Raw genomic sequence first — 15687 nt, 5'->3', positions numbered from 1 at the left:
GTTTGAGTGCCTGAAGAAAACGCAGCCAAGATCTCTAAGATCTCTAATTCCTTAGGGAACAGAGCTAACAGACAGGATAAAAAGATAGCCACAGAGAGGAACATACTGAAGCGTCTCACCACTATAAAGGTTAAGACCCTGGAAAGGCACAGAAATAGGATACTGCACACACTTAGCTCTTTCTATTGCCTTTGTTTTCTCTGTTATAAGTGCCCATAGAAACATGGAATGCTCACAGCCAGGTTAGCTGAACATGTTAAAATGCAACCTTCTCCAACTGGATAGCCTTCAGCGGCATTTGAGCTACAGCTTCCAAAATTCCCATCCAGCAGGATCACTGACTGGGAATTCTGGGTGTTGCAGTCCATGTGTGTCTGGAGGGATCAAGGTTAGGGAAGACTGCTACAATGGATGACAACCCTGAATGAGGTCTTCTGGCTCAAGTCAAGAGTGGCCCAGACTGGGCCTCTTGTCTAGCTCACTGGCCTCTCCTCCCAGGATCTGCCCAATGAGAGATGTACACTTGTGTACGTAGCAGTTTTCTTCAGATGAACTGGTTTTTTGTGATATTACTTTTACTGGTGTTAAAGCAGCTGCAGTGTGGAACACCATCATGGTCACATGGGAGAGCTTGCCCTCTGGCTCCCTTCTACATTGGATTTGCCCCTTTAGGAAATGGGCACAGGGGTCAATTCATTCCATACAAATTTTGGCTGCCAACATTATTACAGGGCACAGAAAGGAGTCTTGTGCCACTGCAATGGGAAACCTAGAAGGAGCTCTGCACATTCATAATACACCAGACTTCTTCCTCAAAGAATCTGAAGTGGCCAAGACCAAAAAAATAAAAAAGGCCACCTGTAATTCACTATTTCCTAAAGGAAGTTTGCTCTTTAGTGAACTAAACAGAAGCACAGAAGTCAAAGAACAGAAACAAAGGTTTGAGACAAGAGACAGGTCAAAGCATAATTAAAGTAAAAGCAGAACAAAATGGGGACCTTGTACTTAAGACACCTACGCAATCTGCTAAGCAAATAAACCTTTCTGGCGACTTCTTTAAACAAACCAGTTCCTATTCTTACGACAACTCATACAGTAATTTAGAAACAGACTGACTAATAGACACCAGGTAAATAGGAAGTTACTTTGGTCCAATGAAAATACAAGGATTATTAATTTATAGAGGAGAAAAACTAAAGGGAAACACAGAAGTAGCCAAATACAGTTTCATTGAGAGGGGAACTAAGACCAAAGCATGATGATGATGATATGGTGCAAATTCAAGCCGTTTGGATGAAGGTAAGTTAGGGGATGTGGGACTACATGTTATTCTATCTCAAAGGCATTTCTTAGGGCAAAATGAAATGCTAATGAGAGGATCCACACATTTTGCCTGATCTTGCTAGAAAACCAAATTGTACAAGTTGCCCAGCCATCATCCTGTTCCTGATGTCACACGTAGTTTTTGATGTGAGCTATAAATTATCTGTTCCTTCACTGGGCTTATGGGGTGGGTGGGAACTGTTCCCACAATTATATGTGCTTCCAAGCAACATGGAAGAATAAGTGCCAAACTCCTACTGAGCCCGGGAGTTTTAGGTGGAGAGCATGCTGGCAGTTTCACTGTGCTCCTGAGACCCGAGTACGGCAGAAGTGCAGCATCAATGCTGGGAAGATCCCCCAACCTCAGCTACGGCATGTCAGTATTCAGACTGTGGTTGGATAATGTGCTCACACTTCCACAACACTTCTTAAGAAACAGGAATTCACCCTTTTGAAGCACCCATGACTCCAGTCCTCCGTCAGCTTCACTGGCTCCCCATTGAAGTCCGGGCCCAATTCAAGGTGCTGGTTATTACCTATAAAGCCCTTAACGGCTTGGGTCCTGGCTACCTAAAGGAGTGCTTACGTCTAATACGTGCCCTCCCGCCCCTTGAGATCGGCAGCAGAGGCCCTTCTCCGGGAACCCTCTGTGAAGGATATTAGGAGGGTAAGTACCCGGAGGAGGGCTTTCTCTGCGGTGGTGCCCAATCTATGGAATGTGCTCCCCAGATAGGTCCACCTGGCGCCATCGTTATTTGTTTTTTGGCGCCAGGCCAAGACCTTTTTATTTAAACATCATTTTAATTGTTAGCTTTATTTATTGATTTTATATCTTCGGCCAGGCTGTCTCCAATTATATTGTTTTTATATGTTTAATATGTATTTATTTATTGTTGTGAGCCGCCCCGAGGCTTTGGCGAATGGGGCAGCATAGAAGCTTACTAAATCAATCAATCAATCAATCAATCAATCAACCAATCCTATTGTTAACTATAGCTATTTATCACTGAGCCATACCAATGGACCATGAAAGGCTGTTTTAATTTGGGGAATAATTAGCAGGGAGGGACAAACAAAAGGAGCTGCAATACATTTTTCAACTTATGGGAAAAAGGGGAAGAGGGTAAACTTTTAAGGGGAAGAGGGTAAACTTTTAAGAGTGCTTGCCTGTATATCAAAGACTTCTGCTTCAACCATAGGAGAGAGTGAGCCTACACTTATTTCTGACTGAGCAGTTTTTACGTAGTGCACCAGTTCTGAAATAGGCCTCTAGGAAATGCTCCTTGGCAGATCTAATTATTTTCATTTTCTAGCCTCCTATATAAATGATTCTCTTGACTGCCTTCATTCATGATTACTGCTATGAAGAGATAAGCATCTGAGTTTTACATAATGATACTTGCCACAGGCAGCGACAACATACAGGAAGCTGCTCTGATACCTTCCAGAGCAATGCAAGGGAGAGGGTTTACTTGGAATTTTTCATCCTTTGGAATAAATATTTTTATTCCTTGGGAAACTACCATAATTTGGAAAAAAAATCTCTGCAGTGAATATGGAACTCCTCCTTTGACTGGCAGAAGCTGTACAGACAGTAGGAAGAAATGTTTTAATATAACCCAGACAGCAGCTGACAAACCATCAAGTCTTAGCTTGCAACAGCTGTCCTGGAACATTCACTCTGACCAGATACACATCCTTAAACTTCTGCAAGATCAGGAAAACAGGCAATAAAACCAAATGCATAAGGATATAAAGGTAACATAACTCACAGAATACAACTGAAAAGCTGTCTATATCTGTCTAGAGGAATCAGAAGCACTATGAATCTGTCCTACTCTTGGTCACTTCTTTGTTGTATTCCCATCTGGAGGGTATTTAAGGCATTAACAAAGAACTAATCATACAGACGCCTGAAACAGAGGTGCCTGTATAGAGCAGCACACAACTATAGCATATGCATGCATCTATGCAACGAATGAACTTCTAAAACAGAATAACCTTTTTTCTGAAAAGTACCTATAAGACACAATGGGCTCTGCATAGAGCCAACCCTTATCTGAATAGCTCCACATCTTCATTTGCATATTCCTACCCTACAGTCTTTGTTTTGGCCACACAAGAATTCAAGCATTACCTACAGATTATTAAAGAGGTAGGTAGGTGTGTGTGTGTGTGTGTGTGTGTGTGTGTGTGTGTGTGGGAGGGTGATTCTTTCTATCCTCCTTTGTCCATTCCCCCTTCTCTTGCTTGAACCCTTACCCAGTATGCATTTCTATTCCATCTGATGCCTTCCCACCTACATTTCAAAGTCCTTTGGTTGGATGGAATCAAAACAATATAATACGTAGCCTTCCCACTCTGCTGGAGCCTGGCTAGAGCAAAATGTATCAGAAACAACTTCCTCCTGCTACAGATTAGTGGGAGGGAGGTTCATTTGGTCTCATTTTTAAGTGAACGAATCTTACTGGCTCTTTCTAGACTAATACATTTATTCAAGCAGTCATTCACTAGACTCCACACTTCTTGATTCCAAAACTGTATAAAAATGTATGAAAGAAGGCAAGTTATTAACAAAGATGTATACAATAGAACAAATTGTGCAAAACTATGGATTCTTGCATTTTTTAAATTACAAAGTGATGTGAATATCGGACAAAGGAGACTGAATACATGTGAAACTGGATAAGAAATAGACTGACTCATTCATTTCTGTCTCCTGCCCTTCCTCCAAAGTGGTTTCCAGCCCTTCCTCCAAAGTGGTGTGACAGTTATAATATTGAGAAGCACACAAGGGAGCAATCCTAATGATAAGATGACATCAGTTCTGCACTAAATTAACTAATGGTTTGATTCCAATCGATATGGTCACCAATACTCCTAAAGGTATTGCATTCATACAAGTAAAACTCTTAACACTGCATACAAACAGGCTGCTCCACTGAATGGCACCATCCCAGTAATACCATCAAAGGAATTTGGGTTCTTGATACCAACAAATTTTGGATTTAACACAGTCCCACTTTCCTTTCAACAACCAGAATAAACAGGTACCCACTGAAATTTTCAGCAAAAAATAAGAAAGAACTGAGTAGGAATAGTACTCTTGGAATGAGTAAGTGGGGAGCAGCAAAAACCTGTTCATTAGCTCAAAAGCAGATGTGTATTTTTAAAAACTCAATGGTTCTAATAACATGGAAACAGACAAAATCAGTTACCACTAAACAGCTGCCATGCAAAAGCTTTTTAAATAAGAACAAACATTCAGTTTTGGCTAATGGTTGTCACTGCAGAATTACATCCACGCTGCCAGGTAACCAAACTGAAGATGAGCAGAGTTTAGCTATGTTATCTCACCCTTTATTCAAGGAATCAACTCTTCTTGTTGTTCCTTGAAATGAAAAGTGAAAATGAAGTAGTTTGAGGAATTTTGCCAAAACATGTTAATACCACAAGACTTTGCCAACCTGGTACCCTCCCTTTTGGGGGGGGGGGGGGGGAATGCTCAAGATTCTTAATCATTGGCCATACTGGTAGAGCTTGATGGAAGTTGTTGCCCAAAACATCTGAAGGACACCAGGCTGAGAACACCTGGTAAAAAATATTGCTGAGTCACTCACATTTCCAGAAAGACCACTGAGTTTGAGCCAGTAACACTAAAAAGGAAGTAACTTAGGTTCTGCCTTAGATTGGCCTATAGAGCTGAACAGTTAGCAACTACAGACCTACAGTTTTCTCTAAACATGTTATTTAAAAAACCGCTTCACGTCCTGCATGTATGCCACTAACAGGCCCAAACTTGATGCATGAGATAACAACTATTGAGGGAATTTTCACCGCCGCACCCAAAACCAAACTGTGTTCTCCATCCACAGGTTATGTGACCTCCTTGTACTAGCTAGCTAGGTACATATGCCAGCATCTAATGTATCACAATATTTTTGAACAACTCCTACGACTAAAGATATGTTGCTCAGGAAGGCATATTTGTACATTTAGCTGCAGCAATTTACAGAAGGAAAACAGTGTTACCATGGATCCAATCTTATGTAAACTTTTCAGAAAGAATGCACAAATAAAAACACCGCTGGCTGCTCTTTTAAGTACCAAGTATAAAGCTATGATTCAAGAGGCACATTAGAGCTCTTATTTTCTTAAGGCCTCTTCCAACTATATGATTCTACCAAAAAAAAAAAAAAACCCTTCTAAAATGGCTTCTGGACTTTTAAGTCAACAGCATCTTTAAACTGTGCATTCTAGAAAGTATATCTAAATGAACTTCCCAAACATTACAGTTGTTCACTTGGCATTTCTCACAGATTTCTAGTCAATGGCTACATCTCAAATAGAAACTTAAGTGTGAAAAATATCTTGAAGGGTAGAAGGATGGGGTAAAAAAAAAACCAAACATACCAGCTGGTACATATTGCAAAATATGCTGATTGCCAAGTCCTAGACCTGAGTCATTACTGTACAATGGTGAATGTGCTTATGCTTAGCAACCAGCCTTTTGAAACACGCTTAAGAATACATGATCAATAGTGGGTGTGAGGCAGCAGGAAAAAAAGTAGGATTGTTACATTGTTTTCTAATCATATACAAGTAGTCCCCAAGTTAAAAAGGTCCAAACTACAAACTACCAGTACTTGGCAGGCTCCAAAGCAGGCCTTCCTGCAGCGCTCATCTGAAAAGGAAATCTCTCTGGCATTTCCATTTTACAAAGAGGCACTAGTGAGTTTGGGTGGAGGGGCTAGAGATATTCATGGTTTTTCCACGTTCACAAGGATCCTGCACCACTAGCCCCAAGTTTCGAATGAATGAATGAATGTGGAGGGCCAACTATACATGCTCTGATTTGATTTACATCAACTTAAAGATGACTTTTTTTTCTCTGGAATGAAACCCATTCGTAACCTAGGGACTGTCTATATCTGCTTTCTCTAATACATTTATAATAACTTGGTTGCACAAAATGGCTGAACCAACTTTACTATTGTGGCTACCATCTCTTGCTGAAGTGCCACACAAGCTCTCATACGGGACATGAGTGGGATGATGCTATTATGGGTTTCTCAGAGTCAGCTGGTTGGCCACAGTATGAACTGATCCAGCATGGCTCTTCTCATCTTCTCTCTGCTAGTTTAGCATGCATAAAGAGTGGTCGTCAAGCTTTTCTTTCTCCCCTTCTGTGGTATTTTTGCACAAAGGCGTCCAATATCCAAAGCACAAGAAGCTGCATCAAGTGTGGGCATATGCAGTCCCTTGAGCCTTGGGGCATTTCTGCCTTCGGTCTGCTGAAGGAGAAGTCCAGCGTCAGCACAGCACTGAAGCAACAGGCACTGATGCACGTTCTGTATGCCACAGCCTGTATCACAGGCTCTTTACAACTGTCCTGAAAGGCCACTCAGCCTAGCCTCCTCTCTCACCTGCGGCAGACTGGCCCTTTCTTCTTGCAGTGTAGTGGTCAGATTGCTGGACTGGGACTCAGGAGATCCAAGTTCTAGTCCATTCAATTTCTGGGTGACTCTGGGCCAGTCACTGCCTCTCAGCCTTACCTACTTCACAGGATTGTTGTTTTAAGGACAAAACAGGAAGGACAACTTTATTAGCTATCTTCAGTTCCTTGTAAGGGGAAGAAAGGCAGGGTATAATTATAGTATAGTAGTAGCGGTAATAACGATAAATGTATATTACTCATTTAACTGCTCTGTGGGTCTCTTACTGTCAATGTTTAAAGGCATTAAACAGTCCAATGGCATTCTTTAATTCATTCGTGTTGTTGTATTGCTATTAAAACAATAGCCGGGGGTGGGGGGGTGGGGAGAGACTGTCTTCCAAGACACTGGAAAACCAGTCAGAATAAATAGTGCTGAACTAGATAACGCAAAAGTCTGACTCATTAGAGACAGATTCATGCATTTATATGGCCCACATTAGTATTGTCCGTACATGGTCTTCTGATAAAAGTTTCCTTTCAAGCACAGACTTCAGTTAGAATTTAACAGCAAGATTGAAGCTAGAAAGTTAGCTTTTAATATGCCCTATATAGCCTCAAAACTATGTTAAATACAGACCACTGTGTACAATTTAAAGATGTGACCTAATTTTGTGCCTATACTTTATCACTGAGAAAGTCTATATGAAGTTATCAGGCTACTAACCATTTCGATAAAACATAAATTCTGTAGGGCTAAAAACGTCAGTGACAACTCTTTACAAGCAAGACCAAGTCAGGGGCTTTGAACAATACTACATATATATATATAAGAAGGTCAAAGAAGTTGTGGCAGAGATGCCAGATGAAAATGTCATCTTGATCATGCAACCTAGCTAAAAGGACTAGCACAGCCCTAATAAGAAAAGACTGAGGCTTCCTTAAAGAAAGACTTGAAACGAAGCTACTCAGATAAACTAAGATGTGAATTACCATAAAGAAATTGCATTACCTGTCTCAAACAGTTCCTATAAAAAAAGAGCAATAGGATAAGATAGCAATTTATTCCCAGCTCTACCATACAGCAAAAGGGGATAAAAGGCTTGAAAACAGATGGAAAATGGATGACAACTAAGATTTCCACTAGGCTGGGGTTAAAGTGACCTCCATAGTCTCGCTCTCCACCCACCCCCATTTTATATGTTTGTATGAAATGTGTACATAATCCAACTTTTGTGACAGAATTGTGATATTGGTGTTGGAACTGGAGTATCATAGAATGGTAGAGTTGGAAGGGGCCTACAAAGCCAGAGTCCAACCCAGAACACCAGACCAGTTTTGGCAGAACAGACCTAATTCAAAGGCCTATTTTGTCAACACTTTACCCTGGTATCTTATATATTAGCAGGGTTTTGTGACTCCATCTGTGTGCACACAAGCGTGTGCACACACACGCACAGACACAATCAACAGTCCATGCAACAAAAACCTGGATTCTATAGACATTTCATACAAGTCCAAGCATTTTGTTTACTTGGCAAAATACTGCTGTTATTTGTAAAGCTGGGGGCAGAGAAGTACACTATGGAAGGCAGTGAATTGCAAACTCAGACTAGTAGAAATCCTAATTGCCATGCTCGCTGGTTCCTGATATTTCATTGCATATTTTCCCTCCATTTTCAAGTCTGTCTGCATAGCCAGAAGAGCTAAAAACTTGCCTCTTTATTAATAAAGCAACTCCCACACACACCAATTTGCAAGTTACTGAATGTTCTCTATGTTGTGTCTTTTTTGCACTTGGACAAAATAACTGATTACAGAGAGTCCCACTTTCAGAGTAGAACTGCAAAATTGTGGCTTCCATGAGCAAGTCTATCAGAAAGAATTGTGAAAACCTGATAATAATCCATAATATGATAGTATCTTCACAGGAAAGATACTGTCACTACTGCTCTTAGGAATTAAACATACTATCTTGTGGTGAATTGGAAACCCATAATCTAAAGCTACTATAGTGCATGTGATTTCAAACATATGACAATGTGAGCTGGGATCAAACTCAAAATCAAAGTCCTTATCATTATCTCAGACTACAATGAGGGCAAAAGTTGTAAATAAGCTTTTATGTTGTAAGCAATATATACAACTGTGTCTGCATTTTCTTCTTAAACAAGCTTTAAAAAATTCTCACATGTTTACAATATATTAAAATACTTTCATTTTACAGATGAAGAAACTGAGGTTAAGTGATTCATCTAATTAAAACAGAATGGAGCTTAACAGATTTTATGTTTGAACATTTTGATTTAACACGAACCTGCAAATATGGTTAGTGAAAAGGAACACTCCAACACACTCTGGAGCACAACAATACACAACATAATCAAACAAATGCCACTTGCATACAAACTAGTATGGTTAGCCAGGCAAGACAGGCAACAGAGAAAGCCCAAGCATGAAAATGATACAAACAGGTCGGTGTTAATTTTTCAAAATTCAGACACTGACAAAAATGGCAGAAGTATTCTTTCTTTACAAAACACAGCATTTAAAAAAATGTACAGTTTTAGCAATACCTTGTTGGAAATGAATCCCAAGGTAAAAATGACAGCATTCAATCTAGTGACTAGACAGAAGACAGGTTAATACATTGCACTTAAGATAAAATTACACTTTTGTTCACAATGTAGAAAAATAATATTGACAAGTCTCAGAATTGAAAGCTGCAGTAACGGAGCCAGGTTTCAAACAAGGGAAATAATACTTCATACCCTAATGCAGGAGAACATGGCAGCTACTGCAACCTGCCTCTGAATAAGCCATACTAAAAGAGCATGCAGTTGTTGACCCTGAGGAATACTATGGGGACACAATACAATGCAAAGCTTTCACCATGCAAAAACACTACAGAAAACTACAGGACACAATCACTTACCCACTGGACTTGGGACTAGTATGGTAATAAACATGGTAAGTTGGAACCAGACCAAGTTTGTTGCAGGTAGGCCCCATCTGAATGAGTGGGGCAAATTAGTTACCTGCCCTATTGATTCCAGTGAGGCCTAGGTGCAACTTAGTCTGGATCCACCCATGGCCTTATATGCCTCCAACAGCAATTGTACAATGCAGTCCATTATCAGAACTAGATTATCAGCTACCCCAGCCATTTGCTGACAGCAAAATCCAAAAGTAGCCAAGATAAAGCTACCACTCACATATTTTACCAGTTTCAGATAATGTAACATTGGCCCTACATGTCCCCTTGTTATAGGAAGAGGATGTGGGCAAATACTTTTCTCCTAAAGCATCCACTATATTGCAACATGTACATACATGCACCCACCTACTCACTCACCCACCCCATAATTACATCACTCCCTCTAATAATGAACTCCTCTGGCAAGTCCTGACAGGACTGTTGTCCAAACAGGCTGAAAAATAAGTTTGCATCTACATATTTGAGGGACCCCAAGATTTGCAGAAGCACACTTTTCCACTCATTGTTTCCCCAGTGAGGACTGAGCATGTTCAGTGGCTGCAGCATGTTGCGTGTCTGTGGTGGGGACGAATGGAGTGTTCTGGCAAAGGGCATAGCTAGCTGGAAGACTGAAAGAATATTCCATATTACAGCATTTGTTGACAGCCCCACTCATTTCCTTTGAGTGAACTCAGATGGTCATGTGTCTATAGTTTGGGATAGAAATGGGGCTGCTGGGACTTAAAGGACTGTTTTTCACATAACTGTGATTTCCTTGGATAAACAAAAAGTATGCTAACTTAAGGGGACAAAAAGCTACAAAAATGATTTGACAAGAAAAATGTTAACATTAGAGCCTGTGGGGACTGGGGTGGAAGGGTTTGATGGTTCAAGAAACCAGTCATTCCTTATCTGTACAAATTAGCTATTGTAGCTGAGAGCAGTTAAGTCATGTGAGTATCATTGGGGAAAAAGAAATCAAGAGCAGTGGAAGGGGAAAATGGCCTCTTCAAGCCTCTGTTTTAAGTATCCTGTAAAAGGGGTAGGAGAGGAAGAACCAGGTTGCAGAAATGGACCTCTTGTACCATACAGGGGAATATTAGGAGAACAGAGAGAAAAAGGGTTTTTTTTTCTTTCCTTGTTATTCAATACTGTGTAGCTTACCCGTGACCCCATATAGCCAAAACATACTCAAGTTTGGAGCTGGGAGCCCTCTGGTATTAGGTAGCACAAGAAGGGAAAGTGTAGGGAGAAAAGAACGTTGTTTATCTCTTTGCACACCTGAAACTGCTCTTCCCCACACAGCCAGGGCTGGCCACCACTACAAGGTTCTTGCTCCAGGCTAACAGAATATAGTTTCCTCCTGGGGATTAGTGATATGCTACAACACTGTAGTGCAGGCCCGACATGTTCTTATACACACTTTACTTTGGATCTTCACTTACGATTTCTCAAACAAAACCAGGTATTTTTATGATCACAGTATTGAAAAAGGAAGCAGGGGCAGACATAAGGGATAGGAGACAGGCAAGCAGCAGCAGCAAGTGGCGACAACACTGATAGGGGCCACACCTCACCCTATAAAATGTCTTTGTGGATCAGGAACTCACTGGTTTCTTTGACTGTCCTATCATTTTCTTTTTTGCCATACAAGTCAACTACCACTGACTTGTATGGAAAAAGCAGGTAAGGAGCAAAGTCTGCTATCAGGTTTTAAACAAATGTAATCTGCTGCGTATGCACAATTTTCCACCTTGTGTCATGTCTAGCAGCCCCTCTGCTTTCCCCACAAAGCTCTGGCAATGTATAAGTCACCCATTCACTCTGCTTCTTGGAAGCAGTTTTCCAACAAGACAGAGGAGAGGTGTACTACTACACAAGCAAACGGCTGCTGGAAAGCTGAGTTCTGCTGACTCATACATTACATTTTCCATGTGGCTGCATCAACAGATTCATTCAATGTATGGAACCAGGCAGTTTCAAACCCCATCCTTCTGGATTTTATCATCCTACTCTTAAAAAGCACCAGGAAACAAGGACTATACTTAGCAAGGTAAAATTTCACTTCTTATACAAGCAGTGTAAGTATCAAGAAGTGTGATTTCACTTGAATTACCATAAAGGTTAGCAGCTAAGAGTTAGTTCTGAGATCCAAATGACCCAAAGCCACTAAGTATGATACAACACATTTGGAATAAGAAAGATCTGCCAGTCAAGCAGTACACCAAAGCTGTATGTATTTTATGATTATACTACACAAGTACAGAAATTATCAGGCACAAAATTCAGCTTCCTGAAAATATCAGCTCTTGACAGGCAGTAAAATGTGCACAGTATATCCAGTGGGGATGACAATTACATGTTTTATCTGAACTCCTATTAAGGTTATGTCCTTATTCAAAGATCAATGATGAATGCTTTAAAACTAAACTATATTGATATCTCATGAGATTTTAAGGGATATGGAAGGGGCTCTGAAGCAAGCAAATATGTACAATTATACTAGAAAAGGCAGGATGCAGACTTTGGCATTTTATTGCTACCTGGTTCTGATAGACATGCAGCTTTATAGCAGAAGCCCTCAGTTCAACATAGTGTTTTCCGAAATGCTGTGCAGTAGACTACCTAGTGATGAAATAAAATACAGAAGCTGGTGGGCTAATTTCCTGGCTCCTGTCACATTTTGCTCACTAAATGAAATAGCACTGCACATAGTTCTCTTGTGAATGCTGAGGCGGTACTAAAGGAGTGATTCTTTAATGAAAGAAACCTGTCAATGCTCTCCTTCATTAATTTCTATACAGCCCATCAGCTGAAGCTCTCTGGACACAGTTTGGGTGGACTTAAGAGCAAAATGTAAAAATGCACAGAGATGCTGGTTTATGTTTCATTTAAAGTGTGGGTGGGTAACATGTGCCCCCACTGAAATGGCAGCAAGAAAAATCATCAGAAGGCTAAAATGGCCAAATTGAGCTTATATTCATGATTAGCCTTTTATAGCTCCTACCAGCTAAAAACCGCAGCAAATTGCTTTTTTTTTTTTTTGGCAATTGCCTGCCAAATGTAGTGTAGCAACCAAAGTACGTGTCTGCAAAAGTGGCCCTGGAGCCAATGTTCCCTACTCTTGATTTAAATTTTGCATTTAATGCTTGAGTCAAGGTACTCCTACTGTGATGACCCTTTCCCAACTCCATGGCATTCACCCCCACTATTCTACAAAATCAGGTATGCAATAAGGATTATCTTTGTTTACTGATAATTGAATTTTGTGCTCAAAAATTCATTTGATTTTTAATTCTGTTTGCCTTATATTATGAAGGGCCTTTAAGAATACTTTTTCTAGGTAAGAGATCCACCAGACAGGAGTGAGGATACAGTTTTTAAAAACTGTGCATATACCATTTATCAATATACAGTTACTATCTAATTGTACAGGGTTGCATCTAAATGATGGTCCTATTTAGGGAAAACCCACTGAAAGACTGATACTTAAGCTAACAGTAAATACAATCCATAAGTATTCACTCCTTACTAAAGGTCTTTGCATGGTATGTTAAGCATTCCATTTAAACTCTGATTCTGTAATACTCATCTACTCTCAAATGATCAGCAGTCTTTCCATTTTAAAATTATGGCACAAACCTGCTATCTAGTAGCTTAATGGAGTTCACTGGGTTCTAGTACCAATACTTACTCTAAAGGGAATTAAGATGTTTCCTACTTTGCTTTTTACAATCATGTATTGCTTCTGGGTAAAAGGAAAAGTTATATAATTATTGGCTAGATCTTTCAGTTGCAGGATCATTGAAAAATTTTATACAGAGGAATGGTTGTAAGAAGGAACATTGAAGGCAGGGAGCATTGAAAGCAAAATATGAGTATCATCCAAGTTACACAAGCACACAAAAAGCTACAAGTATTATCCATGAAAGAATGCACCACAAACATCAGCATTTATTCATTTTTAACGTTTTAGCAAAAATGACAAAATACCCAAGCTCACTAGTTTTAACTTGTTAGCTTAGGCTTAAACATTACACATTTAGATGTCAAAATGTACTAAATTGCCAGCATTCATGCACAGCTAGAAAACATCCTTAATTTGTTTAACCAGAAATGCACCATCAGTAACAAACTAACATTATTCACTACTAAATACTGCAAGCTTGAAATTAAATTTCCCTCAGAAATGTTAACTTCACAGTGGATGTAAACTACTAGTTGGCTCACATGTCAAAATCAACCCCCTCCCCAAAACCCAACAAACAAATCAAAGCAAGATTCATGCTAATATTAGTGTACAATTGGCCCTAGCACTAATGCAGGGTAACTGTTCACCAAGAATCATGTTTAATAAAAAGCAAAGTGCATACATAAATTTACAACAATTTTAAGGACAAAAAATGGTCCTATTCATGTGGTCCCAGTAATTAAACGCAAAGTCTGACATATGAGCTCCGATGAGCTGTTTATAAATATCTTAGATTACGTATAGTATAATGAAAGAGTTCACTTGAAATCTTCAAAAAATGTTCCTGTTAATCCTCAAAGGGTGCTCTTTATAGCTTAAAATTCTGTTAAATGCGTGCGATGAATTACTTGTTATCCAAGCGTAGCAGCTGCTCCTTACCATTTATTGTTAAAGACTTTAACTGGCCATCTTCTTCAACTTCTACTCTCTCTTGTCCGTTCTCAACAATTCTGCAGGATAAAAATCCATTTAATAATCTTTTTGAAATGTTTTGAACAGCAATCAAGTGGCTCATGGTCTATTGCAATTTACCGCCAACTGGTACCAAACAGCAGCAGATAAATTAGAAAGCTTCACATTATGAAAAATTTTTAAACAATTAGTGCTTATGATAGCAAAACTGTGAGAAGTCCTTTTCAGCTAAGCTACCTTTTCTACACTTAAGTTTGCACATGTCTAAGCCTTTAGTTAGTTACACAACTATCTGGCCAAATCAATTCCAACCCCAGTGTAAGATTTGGGATAATCAAAGGCAGTAGCTGGAAAAAAAGAGAATCCAATCTTATCAAGAATTATGTGTTAGAATTATATACAGTATATTCACATCTTTCAAGTTAATCCTGTCTAACAAAAACTAGTTTCCTAGCTGTCTTGGGAAACTAATAATGACAGAAGCAGCTAATTTGCATAGTTCTATATTTTTAAGAATGTATTATATTTGGGGAACCTGATGCATTACTAAAATACAAAACATTTTGAATTTAAATTACTATACCTCTTCGTAGTAATTTTTCTGCCATTAACTATTTTAGTTGAAGTTGATACTGATTTGAAGTTACCCATCCCACTGCCACCAAATGATGTGGAGGAAAATGAAGTAAGGCCCCCATGTCCCAAAGACCCAAACGAAGTAAAACCTGGTAAGAAAATAAGAGTAAGAGAATGTATTGGACCAAAGCAGAAGCCATAACATGTATTCATAAAATGTCAGGAACAGTTCAACAGTTTTTCACATGTGCTTTATTTTTCAGATTAAGAAAAGGATCAAGGTTAACTATCAGGCCTATATCCAAGCATGTCTATTAATGGTAGCTACTGCTTTAAAATCCCTAATTTCAGTAATGCTGATACGAAGTCAGTTCCACTTAATTGAAATTTTGCACGACTCAGTTTTTGAGGGCCCAACTCAAGCTGTTGACAGATCCATTGTGATTTTTCTAATATACATTTATGAAGAATTATTTAACAATAAATCAGGTTAAGCATCCTTTGCAAAAGCAAACATATGTAATTCATTGAATTTGCCAGTACTGTGAACCTTTTGAAGATCTGGACATAACATCCTGACTCTTCATGCACACACTAGCTGAGACCAAACTGCACCTCCCTCATGTCACCTACGAGTCCTTTTTGAAACTGAGGCATTTTCCAAAAACAAGCTGGGTGGAGGGAGAAGCAATCTCATCTGTTTTAAAGCCTTTG

General features: G+C 39.5%; 1 protein-coding gene across 1 annotated transcript in view; it reads right to left on the bottom strand.

Annotated features, from left to right (window-relative positions):
* The window catches only part of DNAJB6 (DnaJ heat shock protein family (Hsp40) member B6), a 59232-nt gene that overhangs the window by 18557 nt on the left and 24988 nt on the right, over nucleotides 1–15687 (bottom strand). Inside the window, exons 7-8 of the mRNA XM_044425283.1 lie at nucleotides 14981–15122; nucleotides 14365–14435 (exon numbers count right to left, since the gene is read on the bottom strand). Coding sequence (XP_044281218.1) covers nucleotides 14365–14435; nucleotides 14981–15122 — 213 coding nt within the window. The remainder of the gene's footprint in view (nucleotides 1–14364; nucleotides 14436–14980; nucleotides 15123–15687) is intronic.

This window comes from Varanus komodoensis, unplaced genomic scaffold, assembly GCF_004798865.1.
Source record: "Varanus komodoensis strain SLA01 unplaced genomic scaffold, ASM479886v1 scaffold15, whole genome shotgun sequence".
Classification (NCBI taxonomy): domain Eukaryota; kingdom Metazoa; phylum Chordata; class Lepidosauria; order Squamata; family Varanidae; genus Varanus; species Varanus komodoensis.
Note: the sequence above shows the minus strand (reverse complement) of the source record. Positions and strands in the feature narration are given on the sequence as shown.